General features: G+C 39.6%; 1 protein-coding gene across 1 annotated transcript; it reads left to right on the top strand.

The window, feature by feature from the left end:
* Positions 1–225: 225 nt before the first annotated feature.
* On the top strand, positions 226–23,241 carry hip1ra (huntingtin interacting protein 1 related a). The gene is made up of 33 exons (XM_033645974.2): positions 226–362; positions 722–785; positions 3,359–3,501; positions 3,601–3,657; positions 4,576–4,656; positions 4,746–4,822; positions 4,904–4,965; positions 6,350–6,490; positions 6,576–6,633; positions 6,719–6,794; positions 7,335–7,472; positions 7,572–7,694; positions 8,978–9,161; positions 9,246–9,334; positions 10,262–10,378; positions 10,492–10,593; positions 10,854–11,048; positions 11,731–11,841; positions 11,924–12,118; positions 12,210–12,357; positions 16,331–16,417; positions 16,854–16,961; positions 17,066–17,202; positions 17,489–17,599; positions 17,703–17,761; positions 17,858–17,888; positions 17,972–18,034; positions 18,200–18,300; positions 18,393–18,498; positions 19,993–20,116; positions 21,346–21,407; positions 22,015–22,683; positions 22,983–23,241. Exons 1-33 carry the CDS (start codon positions 282–284, stop codon positions 23,016–23,018), a joined length of 3,936 nt encoding a protein of 1,311 aa, XP_033501865.2. The 5' UTR covers positions 226–281; the 3' UTR covers positions 23,019–23,241.
* Positions 23,242–23,319: the final 78 nt, after the last annotated feature.

The following is a 23,319-nucleotide window of genomic DNA, read 5'->3' as shown; positions in this document are numbered from 1 at the left end:
TTTTATTTCCTGTGATTAAACGCACTGATTTGGCGAGTACGCATTTGGAGAGCTTTTACGCACGAGAGCAACGGCTGTGTTTACCTGTTGGTCACTTTTGTTTTCACAAGACGGCGATGTTTTCACCTAAAGAAGAGAATTAAAGGGGGAATCTTTTTTTGGGGACGTGCGCGCGCCGCGTCTGGCGCACCTTTTATTGTTTTAAAGAGGCACGGGAGCGCAGGTGAGGAGCTGAAACCTGGAGCCGGATCACTGTGTGGATTTATAGTTAGAGGAACAACATGAGCAAGGCGAAGAATAAAAGTGATAATAAGACGGAAAAAGCTTTGGCTGCGGAGAAGGAGCAGTTTGCTAAACAACAGGTAAGAAATTATGTTTTATTATTTATTAAAATTAAACAGTTTATTGCCTAAATGACGTCATGTATCCCGATTGTATGTATGTTTTAATAGCTTGTAAATCAGGCTGAGAGGTTCCTTGTTAGGGAGCATTTGATGACTTAAAATTAATGTGTTTAAAGTTGAATATTTGAGTGGAAACTTATAATATTTGTTTTTAATTAATTTCAAGACAGTTTTGGCCTCTTGGCTGGGCTGAATCTAACTTAGTGTGTTTTTATCAGGTAATCACATCTATTTCCGCCAGAGGCAGTGTGATGTTGACTTGTAGGACAGTTGAGCTGTTTTAACTCAGCTGAGTCTCTTATTTTTTTGTCTTTCAGCTCCAAAGCATCAGCAAAACTCTCATCTCTGGTGAAACACCACTCAAAGAGAAATATGTCCGCAGTATCCTTTAAAAAAAAGCAACCTATTTATTGTCAAATTGCTTAAACAGGACAGGTTACAGACATGCTGGCTCCTCTGTGAGGCTGTTCTTTGAGCAAAATGCTAATATTAGCATGCTAACTTTAGCTAATTAGCAGTTGGTTGGCATCAGGGTTGGTTAGGACACTTTCCTCTGCCTTGTGTCTCGGTTTATGTTAGGATATTCTATCCAGTAGCAAATTAAAGGTTACAGCTATAAATCAATATGTTTAAATGTCCACAAATGTTTTCTAACATTTGGTATTTTGTGATTAAAGTCATGTTGTGCATTTGTGCCAACCAGCCCCATTAGAGGGTTTGTTAGCATGTTGCTAAAATGCTGTGGTTACAAAAAATGAAGCAACAAACTGAAACAATTTCACATTTAATTCAAACAAGAACCAGAAAAATACAGAAGCATATTGCATTCACTTGACAAATAAAAAAAATCGTGGTGGTGTAATGGTGTAATTTTTTTTCTGTTTTTCGTGGTATTTTTTTGTTAGTTGAAAAAAAAGTCAAATGCCATCGTAATTTATTTTTGAATTGTTAGAAAATGGTATTTTAATTTTGACTTAAATATTGCTTGCATAAATAATAAAAAAAATCAGGTTACAATTTTTATATTGCATGTAAAATTTCAAATTTGATTTACATTTGAATATTGATAATATTAATAAAAATTTAAAAAGTTTTTTTTTTTTTTAATTAAATGGCAAACAGCTTTTCCATTTTCATTTTTTATATGACCATAGGATGCCAATTCAAAAATGTAAAAATGAAAATGCAAACTGGATAATTGCATTTTAATTTTAATTGTTTTTTTTTTACTCAAATAACTTGGAAAATTACGGAAGCGTATTGCATTCACTTTACAAATTCAAAAAAAAAAAAATCTGTTTTATTGAGTAATTTTTTTCTGTTTTTCTGAGTAATTTCTTTATTTTTCGGTGTAATTTTGTTTCTGTCTTTCGTGGTATTGTTTTGTTTTGTTTTTTGGGGTAATTTTTTACTGTTTTTCTGAGTATTTTTTCTGAGTTAAGAGAGCAATAGAACAACAGACGCTTTTGTTCCTTTCTTGAGAGCTTGATATAATTGAAGCAAACATGACCCGCTTGTTTAGTTTAATCCAGTTTTACTTTGTTTTGGGTTTGAGACACTGGGAGACACTCTTGTCTTTAAGTCATATAGATGGTGTTATCATTAGTTTGTCGACTTTACGCAGGAACCAGTCACTTGCAGGTGCCAGGTGGGAGCTTCTCGCGAGATTTTGAAGTATCTCCTCGTTCGGGAAAAAAAATTACCACAAAAAAGAAAAAGAAAAAAATACCCCGAAAAACAGAAAAATAAATAAATTACTCCGAAAAACAGAAAAAATTACTCAGAAAAACATGGCTTTTTTTATTTGTCAAGTGAATGCAATACATTTCCGTAGAAAACATTAACTTTTAATACAGTATCTGCACATTTTTAAAATGAAAACACATTTTTAAGCAATTTATCAGTAGGAATGTCTTATAACTCTTGCCACTGACCATTCTAAATAATAATAATTAATTAAACAACACAATACAGTTACAGCTGTCACTGGTGGTTGGGACTAACTAGTTAATTATATAACTAGTTATGTGTAATTAAATTACAAAATAAATGTAATTATAATCAGTTACAGTCACTGAGAACAAATATGGAATTAAATTACAGTTAGCCTACTACTCAAAATGTTGGTGATCACATATGGGTTACATCCAAATCTCTTTTTTTTGTCTTTTGTAAAAAGTTTATATATAAATATAACATTCATTCTGTTGCTTTGCATCTTTATGTCATGTATTGCTCAGTTTAAAACATTTGTCAGAAAAGTAGTCAAGTTATCAAATTTAATAAGTTATGGTGTTTTCACACTTGGTCCTTTTCAGCCTACACTTCAAGAGAGCTCAGACCTCTCTTAGTTCAGAGGGGTCACTTCAAGTTCGCAGTGCAGTTCACTTCACCTGATTAGTGAAGAGTCTGAATGCAGGCGCCATCCCTGCTGGACAAACAGCCACGGGTCACTAAAAAACAACCGGTTCTGTTGTTTCTTGGTCTTGAGTGTGCAGTCAGTGGTGTGCAGCTTGGCAGGCACCTCGCCCTGGTGTCACGCCATCCACCATCCCTTCAACCTCCCTATGACACCGTTATGTCACTTTAGAAACATTAATGTGATACGTATGAAACATGCAAATGTAACGTATTTGTGGTTTGCAGAAATGTACAATGGCAACATTTTCTTCTGGCGACTGAGCCGAGGAAAAGTCAGATTATTATCAAATTCATTATCATCTCTTCTCTGGACATCACGGATCTCTGTACAAACTGTCAGACAATCCATCTGATATTTGTAGAGATATTTCAGTCTGGACCAAAGTGATAAACCAACGTTGCCATCATGGCTAAAAATCAGACTCTGTCTTCATCGATCACACTCTAATATAATGAACCTGCTAAGACACAAGTCTGAAGTTGAATTGAGATTATTGCATCAGAGTTTTGGAGTTTCCTTGACAGCAGTGAAGATATCATCATGGGATCACATAAGGAGGGTGGAGCCACCACCTTCTGGTCCTACACCCTCAACCTGCCTCTGTCCAGCAACTCCATGATCAGCTGGAAGTTCTGCTACCTGCTGCACAAACTGCTCAGAGACGGACACAGAAACGTGAGCTCACATCTCATTGTCTACTTCACTGTAACCTTTTCCACCCTTCTCTTCAGTCTTGGTGGCGTCTAATCTCTGTCCTCTGTGTTTGACCTGCAGACTGTCAGAGATTCTCACAGACACGTCCGCAACGTTAAAGACATGGGCATTCTCTGGGTGAGTATCAGTGATGGAAGAAGAACTCAGATCTTATAGACAAAGAAAAATACTCTGTTGCAAGTAAAAACCCTGCATTCAGATTCTTAAAAGACGTCCTAAACTGTCTCCTGTGGCTGATCTCTGATTCTATGTGACATCATTAGATAGGTAATACCGTCGTTCAATGTTAGAGCAGCATGTTACTGTTGTAGCTGCCCCAGGTGGAGACAGTATAAACAACTTAATATAGAGTTACTAGTTTAGTCCAGTGGTTCCCAACCCGGGGGTTGGGCTCCTCCAACTGTCACCAGATAAATCTGAGGGGTCGTCACGTGAGTAGTGGGAGAGAGAAGAAGAAGCTGCAAAGTTCTGATACACAAATTTATATTAGGTTTGTTTTAGAGTTTGTCGAAAAAATGAAAAAGAAATACACACACACCAATGCTTAAATAACACTGATACAATTTAAAACACCACACAGATTCCACTACACCAAGGCAAAAACAGACAACATATATCCAAACGTGTCACCGACTTGTGATCCTCCGACGCAACCCTTTTCTCACAGCTTTGTCTTGTGGCCTAAGGTTGCATCTCTCTGGTCCGATGTCTTCAACAGCATCTCAGAAATTTGGTGTCGTGCACAGACATTTTTACAGGCAGGTGCTCAAGCAAAAAAAAAAAAGGGCAACCTTCTCATAATTATGAATTAAAAGATAAAGTTACATACAGCAGCAAACCTTTTATTTACTTGCATATTAATTCATATATTTCAGCCTCCACAGCAGTTCCAAACCAGCATGTCTCATCCTATGTTCCAAGACCGTGGGGTTTATGAAAGCAGCAAAGTGAAGCACCTCTATGAGACAAAGTACAGAGCGTTTTTTTGAGCAAATACACCACATGAACTTATATCTGTTAATGTTGTTTTCCCAGGGAAACTTGCATGATCGCTACGGCCATATTGTTGCCTTATCTGCCAAATTCCTCTGCCTCAAACTGGAATTTCATGCAAAGGTAACACATAAATGTTGCTTTTATGGTTTGCATTACGACATGTGATGAACTCAGAGTGAAAATCATCTCATTACGTTTTAAATTCACAGCACAAAGTGATCCCAGGCAACTTAGAGGCCAGCGATGAGACTTTGGAGAGAGAAGCAGGGAATGACATGACCAAAGTGTAAGTGTTTCTACACCACGACCAAGTGTTCTGTGTTTCTCATTAAATGTGATTCAGTAATGTGGCTTTAATGTGTTGCAGGTTAGACATGACGCAGGAGCTGATGGATTACTTGGAGGCTGGACTGAAGATGGAGGAGACAGGTGAGTCCACAGGAAGCCAACTCTCCACATGTTCAGTTTTGCTTTTTGTTGCATGATACCGAAGCCATCGAAGAAGTGTTTTTGTTTGTAATAAATTAAAGGACGAGGCTGGTGATATTCTTTGGTTTGCCTTTGTGCCGGCGACCACTGTGGTCAGAGGTAGTAAGTTTTCGGGTTGTTCATACATACCCATCCATCCCATCCTTGTGAACATCACATCTCAAGAACACCTCGAGTAAATCTCGAGAAGGGGAGACATTAGACTCTAATCTTGAAACTGTGCTGATTGTATAGATCTTCTGTGTGTGAAGCATGTTTTCACTGACATGGATGGAAACAGACACTGGACTGATGCACCAGGCATGCAACCACACGGCGGTAATTCTAGTTGTTCTTAGTGTCACCAATCCCATGACACGACTAAAACCAAAAATGCTAGACTTAGCACTTAGCTAAAAAGCCCATTGGTTCCTACTGAAGTCATACTCCTTAAAAATGTCTCATGAACATGTCGGTTCATTCTTATAAAGGTTAAATTATTTCCTAAATCAGCTGCTCACTTCATTTTTTAGGAAATGTTACTCAAAAAGGAGGAAACAGTGCATTTGTTGGGGAAATAAATCTATATTTGGTGCACTAGTGAGTGTTTGTGGCAGCAGGACGGTGTGAGTGGGATTAAGTCAAAATAAACTACAGTGGGTGTTTTCCAAAGTCCAGGAATGATCCTTAAATGGCCAAATTTCAAGGATGCAACATCATCAAATCTCGCTTAAGGTCTGTTTAAATGTCAAGGATCCTTCAAATTCTTCCGAGGACATTGTCCTTCACTCAGAGAATATTCAAGGATGCATGTGTGTATCCTCAGCAGTTATAAAGTTAGCCCCCCCCCCCCTTGTGCATGATTGGCTGGAAGTGAAGGCGGGGCCTCTTCAATGTAACTTGCACCAGCGGAGCATAATAATGACAAATAGATAAATATGTCATTTATTTGGAATAATATCTCCAGGAGTTTTTATCATACAAGTATAATAAAAATGTCGGCTTTCAAATGTTTCCACTGCCAAGTAATTACTTTTTTAAAATACAGTGATTAAGTTTCTAAATTAATCATTTGCAGGAGTGATGAAGCGCTGAGTGCCACAGAAGTTTCATTTAGCCTACCTGTTTGTTTGTTGTATATTCTCCCTAAAAGTCACGTGACTCTGAAAACACTGCTGATGTTTGTTCAAACTGTACAACAACATTAGAGACTGTCCTCTGTGGCACAGAGGAAGAAGATACATCAGGCTCTGATACACACGTGTGTTGCAGGATTTCAAGAAAAATCTGGATACCATCAGACGTGTCCTTTAATTTGCTTTTAATTTTTTTGTCATGTCTAAAGTTCTGCGCCAGCTGGACGCCAACAGGGCCAAATCTACCACTCCAGCTGGGCAGTGTAGGCTGGCTCCTCTGATCCCCCTCATACTGGACTGCAGCTTCCTCTACCACTTCTCTGTCCTGCTGATGTTCAAACTTCACAGCCGTGAGTGACACATACATTTGTTTATTTCTTAACTCAGTCAAACCTTCCAGTGTTAGATGAAGCTTTAAGGCCCTCTGGTTTACAGGCATTGCTCCAGAGGTTCTTCTCGGACATCGAGAGCGGTTCCGCGTTCTGTTTGACGGGTAGGGTTTAAATATTATGAGGCATGAACACACTTTTGTATCTCTTGATGGGTTTCATCAGTGACAGCTGTGCTTTCTTCTGCAGCCTCACACAGTTCTTCGACAGAGCGAGAGAAATTGAGTTCTTTAAAACTATCATCCAGATCCCAGAGCTCCCCGATGTAAGTAACATATGATTGATATGAGTGGGTTTATCATCAGTGGTGGAGGAAGTGTTCAGATCCTTCACTGAAGTAAAAGTACAAAACCACTCTGTAGAAATACTCTGTCCGACAATGACAATGTTCTCTCACTAAAAGTATGTAAGTCTAATCAGGGTATAAAAAGTCCCATGTGACTGTTATATATGATCTCATTAGATGATTCTGACTCATGCATTAAGGTAAAAGCAGGATTTTACTGTTGTAGCTGGTTGAGATGGATCTCATTTTGATCTATTAACTACTGATTGTTGTCATTATGGATTAATCTACTGACTGTTTTCTCCATTAATCGATTGATTAATTGGTTTTAAAAATGTTAAAAATGTTGGGAAATGAGCCAGAGCCCAAAGTGACACCTTCACAATCTTTATTTTGTCCAACCAACAGTCCAAACCTCAAAATTATTTGCCTAAAAAGGGACTCAATGATTATAGTTTAAAAAAAATCAAGAGTCCCCACTGTCTATGATGCACATACTACATTTTGTTTGCTCCACAGGCTCCTCCAAACTTCCTCCGTGCCGCTGCCTTGGCTGAATATAAAAAGGCGGTGGTGGTGATTCCTAACGAGGAGCGTCAAGAGGAGGAGGAAGTGGAGCCGCAACCAGAGATTAGAGAAGCACCACAGATGCCACAGGTACGTGCACGTCACAAGATGTTAAATGTTAATGTTTGCACCTCTATTTCTGGTGTCACAGCTAATATTTTTGTTTGTTTGTTTTTTTCTTCTTGACAGTACTATCTGCTCAACCAGATGGGAGCACCTGATGTTTCAGTTGACCAGAGAGGAACAGAGAATGAGAGTCTGAAGAGAGAGCTGGAGGTGCTCAAACCAGAGCTACAGCTCATCAAGACTGAGGTAAGATGGACTTTAGTTAAAGTACGTAATAACAAAATGTACTTAAAGGTGAAGTGTGTATGATTTAGTGGGATTTGGTGGAGTCTAGCGTGAATTACAGATCGCAACAAGCTGAAACTTGCCCGGTTAAAAGTCCACCAGTGTTCCATGTTCAGGAGCTAAAAAAAACACATTTGATCACTAAAAACACCCACGTTTCATGACTAAAAAGCCATAAAAAAACAGAGACAGGTCCCTAAAACACCCATGTTTGGTGCCTGAAAAAAATGCAAGAAACACAGTGATGGGTGCCCAAAGTCCAACCATGTTTGGGGGCTGAAAAGCCGCTGGAAAAACAGCCTCAAGTCGCTAAAAAAAAGAACCACGCTTGGTGCCTAAAAAACCACAAGAAACACCCAAGTTTGATGACTAATAAACCATAAAAACACAGAGACAGGTCCCAAAAACCACCTGTGTTTCATGCCTAAAAAACATAAGAAATACAGTGACGGTCACTAAAAACAACCACGTTTGGTGCCTAAAAAAACACAAGAAACACAGCCATGGGTCCCTGAAAAACACCCATGTTTCGGGGTCAAAAAGCAACAGGAAAAGCAACAATGGGTAACTAAAAAACAACGTTTTGGCACTGAAAAGCCTCTGGATAAACAGCCTCAGGTCACTAAAAAAAACCCACATTTTGTGCCTAAAAACCACAAGAAACACAGCGATGGCACCCTAAAAAACACTGGAGTTTGATGACTCAAAAGCCATGAGAAACACAGAGACAAGTCCCTAAAAACACCCAAGTTTGGTACCTAAAAGCCACAAGAAACACAGTAATGGGTCCCTAAAATTCTCCCAGGTTTGGTACCTAAAAGCCACAAGAAACACAGCCATGAGTCCCTAAAATTCTCCCAAGTTTGGTACCTAAAAGCCACAAGAAACACAGTAATGGGTCCCTGAAAAACACCCATGTTTCGGGGTCAAAAAAGCAACAGGAAAAGCAACAATGGGTAACTAAAAAACAACCACGTTTTGGCACTGAAAAGTCTCTGGATAAACAGCCTCAGGTCACTAACAAAAAACCCATGTTTGGTGTCTAAAAAACACAAGACACAGCGGTAAGTCCCAAAGAAAACCCAGGTTTGATGACTTAAAAGCCAGAAGAAACACAGAGGCAGGTCCCTAAAAAAAACACCCATGTTTGGTGCCTAAAAAAAACACAAGAAACACAGTGATTGGTTCCTATAAACATCCAAGTTTGGTGGCCGAACCTACCTCCTTGTCCCTCCTCTGCTCAGGCTCAGAGGTGTGTAACTGAGTTGAAGGCTCAGGTGAATCGACTGGAGGCCGAGGTCGAGGACCAGCGCACCCAGAAACAGATGGCCATGGTGGAGAAGGAGCACCTGCAGATGGAAGTGGAAGCTTTACGGTACGCCAACGTTGCCAACGCCGGGGCTCAGATCGGATTCAAGGAGGCAGACCGTGAGTAAACAGACTTGTGTGCAGGTGAAGTACGAGTTGGGCTGAGCCTTACAGTGTCCTCTTTGTCCCATCATCTCCACACAGACAGAGCTCAGGCAGCAGAGCTTCGCTTCACTCAACTCAAAGAGAGACACGCAGAGCTCATCACCAGTCACGCCGACCTCATGAAGAAGGTAAGCTGCTCCATCGTCATCGATCGTCATCGTCAGTTGTCATGATGCTTAATTTTTATTTTGAGTAAAACCTGGGTGAAAGATATTTTTAGTTAGTCTTTGTTGATTAACTCTGTCAGTTTTTGCCTGTTTTATTTATTACCTCCACCAATCACATGTGGACAGTCACTAATCAGAGTTGATTTCTCACCTGAGGAGCTGATCTTCAGAGCTGTGACTCACCAGGCAATATATTTTTGTCCATTGTCTTTATAATGACGGGATTGTGAGTGGTTTAGCTCAACCTCAACCACGAGTCTTTCCTGATCCATTGTTTGTCGCACACAAGACACAGCTACAGAGTTCTCTTTGTACATCAGTGGTGAGGAGAGGAGTCGAGCTGCTGTAGGAGCAGAGGAAAGAGCTGCTCTGGGAGCTGGTGTGTACAAGCTGAGAGCAAGTGGAGGAAAATATATTTAATTCCAGGGGCAGCAAGGTTGGAAGTATGACAGTGGCATGAAGTGCCGTGGGACAGCATGACCAGGAGCACCGACACGTGTCTAAGCTGCCTCCAGTATGGGGTTGTACATTGAAAATAATAGGGGTTAGGGATTTGTTGGTTTGTTCGGGCCTTCAGGCAACCATCATCACATCATCCACTGCAAATCTGCAACTTGTAATTTTTATATTTTGTTTTGTAGAGATAAACAAACAAGATAAAACATGTCAATTAATTAGCTTTACAGGTGCTGGGAGGCTACCATAGGACAGAGCATGGCTAGCTGTTTCCCTCCATTTCCAGTCTTTATGCTAAGCTAAGCTAAGAGCTGCTGGCTGTATCCATACTATACAAACATGAGAGTGATATATCAGTCTGTTCATCTAACTCTCTGCATTTAAAGTGAGTTTTTGTAGTGACTCTGACATGTTTTCTGTGTGTTTGTGCAGAACGCAGAAACAGTGAAGCTGCTGTCGAGCACAACACAAGGTCAGGACGATTTGCTGAGAAAAACACAGCAGCTGGAAAACGAGCTGGCAAATCTGCGACTGGAGAAAAGAAACACGGTGAGACCTCGTCAGCTTCTGAGCCATGACCACTGCAGAAAGACACCTTATGATATTACATTTTTAAATTGAAATTACCAGAGTATTGATGAAGTGTCTCCTCTCTCGATCAGATGAATCAGCAGCAGCAGGAGGTCGAGCGCCTGAACAAAGAGCTACTGGAGCAAAGAGCAGAGCTGGCTCTCCTTCACAACGCGCTGGACAACAAAGAGAAGGTGAGACTGAATGTGAAGTAACAATCAAGCAAACTTTTATTAGTGAACCAAGTATTCCTGTGTCTGTCCTTTCAAATTAAATTACCACATGGTCCAGTCATATAGGCTTGGATTTATTTTGACAAGGTGCAGCTTCTTCTTCAGCTTTTTTTTACTGCGACTGAGCAACCAATAGTTAATTAGATTTTTATTTATTCAAAGTTCCCTCATGGCTTCTTGTGTTTAATCAAATAATTACTTCCATATTTCTGTTGCTTCAGGAGGGATCTCAGGTGAGCAGCAGCCTGGTGGCTCTGCAGGCGGAGCGGGATGTGCTGCTGCGCTCCGCCAGAGAGAGAGACGCAGAGCTCTCCTCGCTGAGACAACAGGCCCAGCAGCAGCAGGGCACCTCGGACCTGGAGAGAGACCGACTCCTCCGAGAGCTGGAGGCTCTGAGAGCTCAGCTACAGCAGCAGGTACAGTCACATGACAGAGAAATATGCACACAGAGGCTACATGGGTGTCTTAAACCATCTAATACATAAAGTCAGCAGCGCACAATACGAATTTTGGTCTGTCTGTTTTCTGACCAGTCCAAGCCTCTCAGATGGTCTAAGAAAGGTCTGCTTACTTTACCCTGAGTCAAAACTCAACATTCAGTTTTTAGGCTCCAAACATGTAAACATATGATAATAAACAGATCAATAACTCAGGGAGCATTCACAATATCCTACAGTATAAGAAAAAATAGCAAAAATAGGAAGGTGCTCCAACTCTCAGTCATTTTGCTGTACTGTAATTGGCCTATTTCTATTTTATTTTTATTTTATTTTATTTTATTCTATTCATTTTATTTTATTTTATTTTATTTTATTTCATTTATTTTATTTTATTTTATTTTATTTTATTTTATTTTATTTCATTTATTTTATTTTATTTTATTTTATTCATTTTATTTATTTTATTTTATTTTATTCATTTTATTTATTTTATTTTATTTCATTTCCTTTATTTTATTTTATTTTATTTTATTTTATTTTATTCTATTTAAATCCTATGTATATTTCTTTTATATCTTGTCTGAATACTTTTTTATGTCTTGTGTAAAGCACTTTTAATGCGCTTGTTGCTGATAAAAATAAACTTGCCTTTCCAAAGCTTGCCATCAATGCCGAGCAGAAGTTGGAGATCGACAGGCTGAGACGAGAGCTGGACTCGACACGGGCAGAGTTGAACCGTGCAAACAGCGCCCTGCAGAGCAAAGAAATGGTACGAATATTTCCTCTTTGACGTCGTCTCCAAGTCCCCAGACAAAACAAAAACACTCATAGATGCATGTTTTGCTCCTCAGAGTGGTACCCAGCTGAGCAGCTCACTGGCAGGGCTGCAGGCGGAGAGGGAGGTGTTGCTGCGCACAGTCAGGGACCATGAGGCCGAGCTGAACTCCCTCAGGCAGCAGGCTCAGCTCCACCAGAGCTCCCTGGAGCAGGAGAGGCAGAGGAGCAGCATGGAGCTGGGAAGCCTCCATGCTCAGCTACAGCAACAGGTGCTGCACACACACTTCATGACCTGCACAGTGAGGCTGTGATGCATCTCAGAGTTGTTACTGATGAGTGTGTGTGTGTGTGTTACGTCAGGCCTGTCGTGAAGGAGAGCTGGCCCACAAGCTGCAGGAGGAGCAGTTCTGTCTGCTGCAGTGTGCTGTGGTAGAGGCTGAGGGCATCATACTGGACGCTGTGGCCAAACTGGACGACCCCATACATGTCAGCTGCATCAGCTCACCTGGTAAAACCTCCGTCAATTCTTCCCATCCAGAAAATCACATTCATCACACTGAATTTACTGAACAGTGGAGCTTTAAAGGTCGACTCCATCTGTGTTCTTTTCTGGGTTTTCAAATGGGAACACCCACTTAGCCATCAGCAAAAAGCAGTGACGTAGGTTAGAGCAGCAAGCGTTGATGATAATAATAACAATACCTGAGAGGGTTAGTTAAGATTTTCTAAAGAAGGGATGTGTGAGGTACTTCTCCACAGTCAGCGTTATATTTTCACCACTTTACTTTGCAGTCAGACAGCCATTTCCAACGGGGACCTGAAGCCATTATATCGCTCTCTTCAAAGCCACCAGACTCTTTTGATAAAAACAATAATTTAACTTCCCAGAACACGCAAGTTGCTGGTCTACTGTGTCCACAGCAGTTCATTACTTAGCTTCTGTGCCGGCCAGGGAGTTAGAAGAATAACTTGGAACACTGGTAACACACAATTCTGAAAGAAAGCTTGGCTTAGTCAAGAAGAGGGACATAATGCAGGCTGGTGGGTTTATATGTAGCAGTGTCATCATGCAGAAATCTATGTCAGGTCACATGGGACAACGTTTTTAGAAGTGCTTGGGGAAAAAGCATTTTGATGCCAAAACGCATGTACTTCAACCAAAAACTGAATGTTTGGTACGGAAGCATATTGCATTCACTTGACAGATAAAATGAGCCCTGTTTTTCTGAGTATTTTTTTCTGTTTTTTGGAGTAATTTATTTATTTTTCTGTTTTTTGGTGTAATTTTTTCTGTTTTTCTGAGTAATATTTTCCCTGTTTTTCGTGGTAATTTTTTTCTGTCTTTGTCAACTGAAATTATGCCCATACACGTTTGTCAGCTAACGATAGGCCTACACTAGAAGGATGCAGTGGAAAACATAGCTAGATTATCATACTCTGTGTGTAACTAACTACATGCCTTACCCTTGTTGATCCCGTAGTTGAAATTGTCTAGGAGCAGGAGCACAGATGCAAAATACATCCATTAGCAGGAGTCACCATGGATGCAGGTGTCACTTGCAGGTGCCAGGTGGGAGCTTCTCGCCAGATTTTGAAGTATCTCGTCTCCTCGTTTAGGAAAAAAATTACCACGAAAAACAGAAAATAATTACCACAAAGAACAGAAGCAAATTGCCACGAAAAACAGGGAAAAAAATACTCAGAAAAACAGAAAAATAAATAAATAAATAACTCTGAAAACACAGAAAAAATGACTCAGAAAAACAGGGCTTTTTTTATTTGTCAAGTGAATGCAATACACTTCTGTAGTTTGGAATTGAATACATATGGAACACTACTGGGAAGCTACTGAATGGTAAAAAAAATGGGAAAAAATAAATGAATAAATAAATAAATGGACCCACCTAATGGATGCCACCAGTGGCGTCTAGTGGTGAGGTTGCAGCACATAAACTTCTCCCGTGTACCAAGTGCATAGAAGAACTACAGTGGCTGATGTGAAAACACGAGAGGCCCTGTCTAGAGTCAGTGTTTGGTTTGTCTGTTCTGGGCTACTGTAGAACAACGTGATGGACTCCATAGATGAGGACCCGCTTATTATGTAAATATAATGGGCTCATTCTAAGGTAGCAAAAAAACAACAATTCTTATTGTAAGCTGACTGTAAGCTAACATAACTCTCTCTTTAAAGTCACCTGACTCCTGGTGGCACAGTGGTGCAGTGGTTAGCACTGTTGTCTCACAGCAAGAGGGTTCCTGGTTCAAACCCAGGGTGGTTGAGCCCTTCTGTGCAGAGTCTGCATGTTCTCCCTGTGTCAGCGTGGGTTTCCTCCAGGTGCTCCAGCTTCCTCCCACAGTCCAAAGACATGCAGGTTAATTGGTGACTCTAAATTGTCCGTAGGTGTGAATGTGAGTGTGAATGGTTGTCTGTCTCTATGTGTCAGTCCTGTGATAGTCTGGTGACCTGTCCAGGGTGAACCCTGCCTCTCACCCAGTGTCAGCTGGGATAGGCTCCACCCCCCCTGTTTTTCGGAGTCATTTTTTCTGTTTTTCTGAGTAATTTATTTATTTTTCTGGGGTTTTTTTTTTGTAATTTTTCCTGTTTTTCTGAGTAATATTTTCTGTTTTTTAGTGGTAATTTTTTTCCTGTTTTTCTGAGTAATATTTTCTGTTTTTCGTGGTAATTTTTTTCCTGTTTTTCTGAGTAATATTTTCTGTTTTTCGTGGTTATTTTTTTCCTGTTTTCTGAGTAATATTTTCTGTTTTTCGTGGTAATTTTTTTCCTGTTTTTCTGAATAATATTTTCTGTTTTTCGTGGTATTTTTTTTCCTGTTTTTCTGAGTAATATTTTCTGTTATTCGTGGTAATTTTTTTCCTGTTTTTCTGAGTAATATTTTCTGTTTTTCTGAGTAATATTTTCTGTTTTTCTGAGTAATATTTTCTGTTTTTCGTGGTAATTTTTTTCCTGTTTTTCTAAGTAATTTTTCCTGTTTTTCTGAGTAATATTTTCTGTTTTTCGTGGTAATTTTTTTCCTGTTTTTCTGAGTAATATTTTCTGTTTTTCGTGGTTATTTTTTTCCTGTTTTTCTGAGTAATATTTTCTGTTTTTCGTGGTAATTTTTTTCCTGTTTTTCTGAGTAATATTTTCTGTTTTTCGTGGTATTTTTTTTCCTGTTTTTCTGAGTAATATTTTCTGTTATTCGTGGTATTTTTTTCCTGTTTTTCTGAGTAATATTTTCTGTTTTTCTGAGTAATATTTTCTGTTTTTCGTGGTAATTTTTTTCCTGTTTTTCTGAGTAATTTTTCCTGTTTTTCTGAGTAATATTTTCTGTTTTTCGTGGTAATTTTTTTCCTGTTTTTCTGAGTAATATTTTCTGTTTTTCGTGGTTATTTTTTTCCTGTTTTTCTGAGTAATATTTTCTGTTTTTCGTGGTAATTTTTTTCCTGTTTTTCTGAGTAATATTTTCTGTTTTTCGTGGTATTTTTTTTCCTGTTTTTCTGAGTAATATTTTCTGTTATTCGTGGTATTTTTTTCCTGTTTTTCTGAGTAATATTTTCTGTTTTTCTGAGTAATATTTTCTGTTTTTCTGAGTAATATTTTCTGTTTTTCGTGGTAATTTTTTTCCTGTTTTTCTGAGTAATTTTTCCTGTTTTTCTGAGTAATATTTTCTGTTTTTCGTGGTAATGTTTTTGTTTTTCGGGGTATTTTTTTTTCTGTTTTTCGTGGTAATTTTTTTTCCTTAATGAGGAGACGAGATACTTCAAAATCTCGCGAGAAGCTCCCACCTGGCACCTGCAAGTGACCCCTGCATCCATGGTGACTCCTGCTCATGGATGTATTTTGTAAGGTGCCTGCGTAAAGCCGACAAACTAATGATAACACCATCTGTATGACTTAAAGACAAGAGTGTCTCCCAGTGTCTCAAACCCAAAACAAAGTAAAACTGGATTAAACTAAACAAGCAGGTCATGTTTGCTTCCATTATATAGAGTTCTCAAGAAAGGAATGAAAGCGTCTGTTGTTCTATTGCTCTCTTAACTCAGAAAAACAGAAAAAATTACCCCGAAAAAAACAACAACACGAAAAACAGAAGAAATTACTCAACAAAACAGATTTTTTTTTATTTGTCAAGTGAATGCAATACGCTAACGTAATAAATAATAATAATAAAAAAACATAGTTGTGAATATTACACACCATTTATGGACAGTATTTTCAACAATTTTTACAGTGCTGTCATTCACAATGTGTTCATACAGCAGCCTCCAGTTAAAAATGTCTCACCAGAGGAGTTATTATCGTCACCAAATATGTTGATAAACACTTAAAAATCTCCTTAAATCTGATTACAATGACATTTAAGTGTGTTTTAAACCAGTTTATATACTGCTTACAAATGCCGTATGGGAGTCCCTGACACTGAGTCCTGCTCAGACCTTGAATAGTAATTTTTCATGCTCTTTCTCTTTGTGTTTCTCAGATTATTTGGTGAATCGAGCTGAAATCACTCTGAGCTCTATCGACAAAATGCAGCAGAGTCACATGGTCTACCTGGGGAATAGGAATGGTGAGTGAGCTGTGTGTTTGTGTGCTCAGGTTCGGAGATAAAGCATGTTTGTGATAAGATAATGAAAGTATGTAACGCTCCTCTACAGCAGTGGAACAAGTATTCAGATGCTTTACTTCAGTTAAAGTACTAATACCACACTGAAAATACTCCTGAACAAGTAAAAGTCCTTATTTAAACCTTACTTTAGTGAAAGTTTGTGAGTATGTATCAGCAAAATGTACTTTAAATACTGTTTCCTGTCAGTGTTTTACGATTATATCTGATGTTTTTGGATTAATATTACTGCTTAAAGAACAATATTCACCTGTGAGATGTAGTGGAGTACAAGTATAAGGTTACATGAAATGAAAATACTCAAGTAAAGCACAAGTACCCTTCAATTTTTAAGTACATTCCTTAGTTACATCCCAGCTCTGCTCCTTATTGTTTCCAGATGCCAGTGGTTTGCTGAGAGCCGTCACACAGTTCTCTCACCTCGCCGCTGACACGATTGTCAACGGAGCTGCGACATCTCACTCTGCCCCCACCGACCAGGCCGACCGTAAGAGACGCACACTCACACTGTGACTGTCAGAGGGGTGTTTACTACAGTAATTACAGTACACACAAACAGTTAAACACTCCTGTTTCTTCTGTCTGGTGCAGGTTTAACTGACAGCTGTCGGGACTGTGCCAATAACTGTCTCCAGTACCTGAAGGATCTGAAGATCCAGGCCTCTTTACAGAGGGCAGATCCCACCGCCGTGCGCTACACTGTCCAGCGTATCCTCGCTCTGGGACAGGTGAGACTGATTTGACCTTTATCAGAGTAACAAGAGTCTAGAGCCGTGCCAGCAGCTCTGTGAGGCTGTAATTTCTATGTTTGACTTTGCTGCAAACCAATTTTTGTCTTGTCAGATAAATGTAGTGCAGTATTTGCCTCTCAGATGTGGTGGAGTTAAAGTATAAAGTAGTGTAAAATTGAAATACTCAAGTAAAGTATAAGCTGGTCAAAACTGTATTTAAGTAAAGTACAGTTACTTCCTATCACTGCCTCTTACAGGCTTAACCTGTGTGCTTCATGTGCAGGATCTGCGACCGAAAGGCCAGGATGTGCGGAAAGAGGAGCTGGGACACATGGTGGACAAAGAGATGATCGCCACATCGACTGCCATCGAAGAGGCCGTGCTGCGGATGGATGTAAGGACACATCATGACAGATGAACCTCTGAACCACACACACACACACACACACACACAACTGGTGATACTTAACATCTCTGCTTTATCCTCTGTTTCTCAGGAGATTCTGTCTCAGGCAAAGAGAGAAACATCTGGCATCAAGCTGGAGGTCAACCAGAGGTGAGATGAAAACTGTCTCATCCTTATTTGTTAAAGTTTCAAGCTTCTCTGCTTCATGTTCTCACCTGCAATGTGTTTGTTCCTGTTCCCTCTCAGTATCCTGGGGTCCTGTTCTGACCTGATGAAGGTGAGACGTCTTTTCCACTTTTGAAATATATTTCTGTTAACCTCTGTGATTCCTCGTCACTCAGTGTTTCTGTTCCTCTCCAGGCTGTTCACATGCTGGTGACAGCTTCTACTGACCTGCAGAAAGACATTGTGGAGGGAGGCAGGGTGAGTTCTGCGTTTATCAGACTTATAATAATTACACTGAAGGGCCAGTTTGGAGTAAAAAAGTTTCATTTTATTCACTAAAACACGGCTGAACTGTGTCCTCTTATTGTCCAGTTGCCTAAAGTGTTGTATGCAGTGACACATTTGTAATTGTTCTTCTCTTAGGGTGCAGCGTCTGTCACAGAGTTTTATGCCAAAAACTCTCGCTGGACAGAAGGACTCATCTCTGCCTCCAAAGCTGTGGGCTGGGGCGCCACGCAGCTGCTGTAAGGATCCAGACACACACTGTATATCATTAGTCACACATGCTGAATACCAAACTATAAAGTGAACATGTATTTTGCCTCTTTGCTGTCAGGGACTCAGCTGACCGGGTTGTGGGTGAAAGTGGAACATATGAGGAACTCATCGCTTGTTCACATGAGATCGCTGCGAGCACGGCTCAGCTGGTCGCTGCCTCAAAGGTAAAAAACTCAAGTCAAAACTATTTCCTGTTGGTTTGTGAAGCTCTCTGATCAGTTTAAAGGTATTGATATCATGTATGAGTGCAACTTAAATCCATGTCCACAAGCATGAAGGTGACATTATGCACATTTTAGCTCAGTGGTCGAAAGTAACTAAGTACATTTAGTTTAAGTACTTCAGTATTTTCATTTTATTTGACTTTATACCTCTAGTATGGAAGTCCAAAGGGGACTTAAATAAAATTATAATTTAAACTTTAATAGAAAAATGCAATTCCGCAATAGCTTTATTATTTCTACGGAAGCTTATTGCATTCACTTGACAAATAAAAAAAATCTGTTTTATTGAGTAATTTTTTCTGTTTTTCGGTGTAATTTTTTTCTTTTTTTTTGTTGTATTTTTTTTGTTTTTCGGAGTAATTTTTTTATTTTTATGTTTTTTGGTGTAATTTTTTTCTTTTTTTTGGGTTGTATTTTTTGTTTGTTTTTCAGAGTAATTTTTTTATTTTTCTGTTTTTCAGTGTAATTTTTTTTCTGTTTTTTTTTGTGGTATTTTTTCTGTTTTTCGGAGTAATTTTTTTCTGTTTTTTGTGGGGTTTTTTTGTTTGTTGGAGTATTTTTTTTTATTTTTCTGTTTTTCGTGGTAATTTTTTTTCTGTTTTTTGGGTTAATTTTTTCTGTTTTTCTGAGTATTTTTTCTGAGTTAAGACAGCAATAGAACAACAGACGCTTTCATTCCTTTCTTGAGAGCTCGATATAATGGAAGCAAACATGACCCACACAAGGAGCTAAGATGAACTGGCACTGATAGAAAACAAGACACACACTAAACACTGTGGTGAGAGGAAGGATAATGAGACACAGGTGAGGCTGATTAGGGTGAGACAGACAATCAGACACAGGTGATGTCATCAAAAAGAAGAGGAAACACACAGGGACAGGAACTGAAGTGATCTGAAACAAGAGGAGACGTGAATTTCAAAGTAAAACAGGAAGCAACATGAATGAATGAAATAAAAAACAACCAAAGGAACTGTAGCTGTGACAGAATGATTCACCCAAACTACAACATGTATTGTAACACTCACACACAGTTTGTATTGGGACTATTTCCTCTTTACAAAGTAGTTTAAATGATAACAATCTGTTCCCAGTGAGTGCTGTGAGTCGTCTAGACAAACAGACACATTGTTTGTTAAAGGTCACATTGCTGCTGAATTTTTTAAATACCTTTTAAGTGCTGTGGGCACCACAAACAAAATTCCATTCCCTCTGTTGTGTTGTGCTGGAGACTGAAATCTCTCAGACTAATATCTTAAATATCTGCATAGAGAGCACAAGAGTTAGGTTTTAAAAAAGGTCAGTGTTTTTCATATTGTGTCAGCTGATCCCTTTTATAATATACACAATGTGTTTTGGTGACAAATGCTGAATATAAAACAGACTGTTAATGTGACAGTGACTCCACATGTTCATGTATCTGTGTAATTTCAGGTGAAGGCCGACCGCAACAACAAGAAGCTGCACACACTGAAGCAGGCTTCACGACATGTGAACGACATGGCTGCTGTGGTCGTCACCTCCACCAAACATGGGCAGCAGCAGATCTCTGATCAAGGTAAGTGGTAATGTTAATATAAATCATCCTGAGGGTGATGATGTCTGTTTCATGGCAATACATTTGATAGCTGTTGAGACATTTCAGTCTTGATCACATGGTGTGAACTTCATGGATTCATCCTCTGGGGCATGGATGTATAACTGAACAGGCCTCCTGGGCACAGGCCCCTGGACCACTTGCACCTTAAGTTTTCTCCTCACGTATGACACTTAAGGCTTAATTTCTCCTGAGCTGAGGGACGTAAACAGTTGCACAGAATCCTAAACGTTTTCCTTAATTAAGTAAAACATTAACTCTTTACTGAAAGAGATTTTAGAGCAGTAAGTTTCCATGGAGATTGTTTGCTTGCTTGGACTCAAGTTTGTGACGCCTGTTATTGTCTCACAAAGTTGGCTTATAGTTAGATAATGAAGAAAATGGCAGAAGAAAAGATAAGAAAATCAAACTGGTCAGAGGAGGAAAAGAGTAAACCTCTGGAGGAATACAATCATACAAAGAACAAACTACAAAGTAAATTTGATCCTTAAATACCAGAAAACAGAAACGAAAAATGATTTCAGTCAAATCTTAAGCATAAAACCAAAAGCGTATCCATCAGGTTCTCCTGGTTGCGGAACATTTTTCTCGATATGTGTTAATTTTTTTCATTTATCACCATAAACTCATTCATGTTGCAATTAAGACAGAGTCAAAGGTGCCTTAAGTTTTTTTTGCTCCCTTGCTTTGGTTGCTGATGTCTTTTGTGCAACGGTCTAAGGATTCCTAAAGTATGAGACCAAGACAAGGAGAAAACCATAGATACTTAAGTGAACATTTTAAGGAAACCATAAGAAGAAGAATTAAGGGTGTTTTGCGCAATTTTATTTTGAGGAAACCTTCACTATAACTCTAAGGAAAAAGAAAAATTACCTCTGGCCTTCACTTGTAAAATGTCCCTGAAAATGACTGACCAGGAAGAGACTCAAAACAAATCAACACAAAACCACAAAAAAGCAGCAAAGCCACCACAGAGTCTGTGTGTCCTGCTCCTGTGTTGGAGAGGTGATGGGGCCTTTCGCATTTCTGTGCCCAGGGAAACACTGTTTTTTAATCCACCCATGCTCTGGGGAACATGAACATCTTTACGAAATTACATGGAAATTACATAAGTAGTTGTTGAAATATTTCAGTCTGGACTAAAGTGATGGTGCGACCAACATTTCCATAACTCTGTGATGTCATCACAGGTACGATGGACTTCTCTGGCATGTCTCTGATTAAACTGAAAAAGGAGGAGATGGAAGCTCAGGTGAGTCCATCAAGTTATTTATCATCTGGTTTTGTGTATTTTCCAGTAGAGGTGTGCCATATCATCTCATTCAGGATAATATCAGTATAATTTTTGATATGGTAGGAAAAATTCATATAGTGATACTCGCAATATTTCAACTTGTTGACATGTTGACCTTATTCTGTTATACATGGATTTCTCATGTTGTGTTCACACCTGCGCGAATTAAATAATTCACTTGAGTGAACTGCAGGTAAAGTCAATGTAAGGACGTGATTAGACGCAGACTCCAGCAGGGCAGCACGATGCACATGACACAAAATATGCAAATTAAACAGCTTGAATGCAGCAAATAGTGTGATTTCACATCATGAGCTTTTTCGTGAGAGTTGAAAAATCTGAACTTCAGTGACAGTTTTGTGCCGCGGTAGCCAATCAGCATTGAGATCCTCCGGGGATGTGTAATGCCAAGGATTTACCGGCGGAAGTTTACTCAGCGAGTCAGCAATTTCACACGCACATAATGCCAGTCAACACAAATCACCTGTTGATTTATACATATATATATATATATATATATATATATATATATATATGTATATATGTATCTAATTCATTCTCTCAGGTGAAGGTGCTGCAGCTGGAGACTCAGCTGGACCAGGAGCGAGTCCGTCTGGGGGAGCTGAGGAAGAGGCACTACGATCTGGGCGCCTCTGGGGATCTTCCTGACGCCGAGGACGGAGCCGATAGCTTCCCACCGCCGCCGCCGCCCACTCTGCTGGACTCCACACCAGTACCTCAGTCCTTCTCACAGACACAGCCGTACCTGAACACACCGAGCCTCGCACCAAGCAACCCGTTCGCTCCGGCTCAAACTCAGCCTGCATCGTACACACCAACAAGCACGTACACACCTTCTCAAACCTACACCCCGTCTCAACCTTCCACCCTTTCTCAAACATACACACCTTCTCAAACCTACACCCCATCCACCCTTTCTCAGACATATACACCTCCACAAGTCTACACCCCTCCTCAGAGCTACACACCCTCCTCCCAGGCTTTCATCCCAACCCAGCCGTACACACCATCTCAGCCCTACATACCAACCCCATCCCAAACCTACCTGAACCCTCAGTCTTACTCGCTGTCAACGCCCACAACACAAAGCTCCTCCCGGCCTCAGTCTCCGTCTCTGTCTCGGGCGACCCCTCAGAACAACACCGAGACCACCAAACCAGCCTCGAGGAAACCCAATATCTTTACCAAATCTGGAAACCTGCTGAAGAATGCGGTAAGTGCTTGAGACCCGTCTGCTAGAGAAGCATGTTCTCACTCCCAACTCGTCATGTATGGCAGCTTGTTCTTATTTTGCTGTTTCCTGTGAACGTGGAAGCTTATTTTGAAAACACAGTGTTTGCATTTAACAAGCAGACAGCAGGGAAGGTAGAGTGTTGTAGTGGCAGCTGACCAAGCTGACGAGTTGGGAGTGAGAACGTGTCGGCCAGAGCTGGATGATCATCATAAACTGTGTGCCTAATAAGAGGATGATTTCAGAGGATGCTGTATTAATGAGTCTTTTTTTAATTACAGTTCAAACGTGGTGAAACTGGATCAGGAGAGTCCTGAAGCCTGACTGAAGAAGAATCATTTTACTTAACAATCACTGGAAATATGATTTCAATTTTATCTCTGACTCTGTAAAAACAAAATTAGAGGAGCTTAAACTCAAAATCACTGTCAGTTAAATGTGCAAATTATATTAATATTATCCATCTTATTTTTGTAATTATACCAAAGCCTATATTATGTTACTGTATATCAAGTTGATTTATTAAAGGTGATAAAATAATCTGAGGCTGAATGTAGCTGTGTGTTTGCTCTGTGTCCCATAATCCACAGATCATAAACTCACTGAGTTATGAGTCAC

Source organism: Epinephelus lanceolatus, chromosome 19 (assembly GCF_041903045.1).
Source record: "Epinephelus lanceolatus isolate andai-2023 chromosome 19, ASM4190304v1, whole genome shotgun sequence".
In the NCBI taxonomy this organism is placed as follows: domain Eukaryota; kingdom Metazoa; phylum Chordata; class Actinopteri; order Perciformes; family Serranidae; genus Epinephelus; species Epinephelus lanceolatus.
Note: the sequence above shows the minus strand (reverse complement) of the source record. Positions and strands in the feature narration are given on the sequence as shown.

What these genes read in the sequence shown, in the direction of transcription:
- hip1ra (XM_033645974.2), top strand. Translation starts at nt 282, where the DNA reads ATGAGCAAGGCGAAGAATAAAAGTGATAATAAGACGGAAAAAGCTTTG. An exon ending in TTCCGCGTTCTGTTTGACGG is followed by an intron (nt 6,634 to 6,718) that starts GTAGGGTTTAAA and finishes TTTCTTCTGCAG; the next exon opens with CCTCACACAGTTCTTCGACA. An exon ending in GAAACCTGCTGAAGAATGCG is followed by an intron (nt 22,684 to 22,982) that starts GTAAGTGCTTGA and finishes TTTTAATTACAG; the next exon opens with TTCAAACGTGGTGAAACTGG.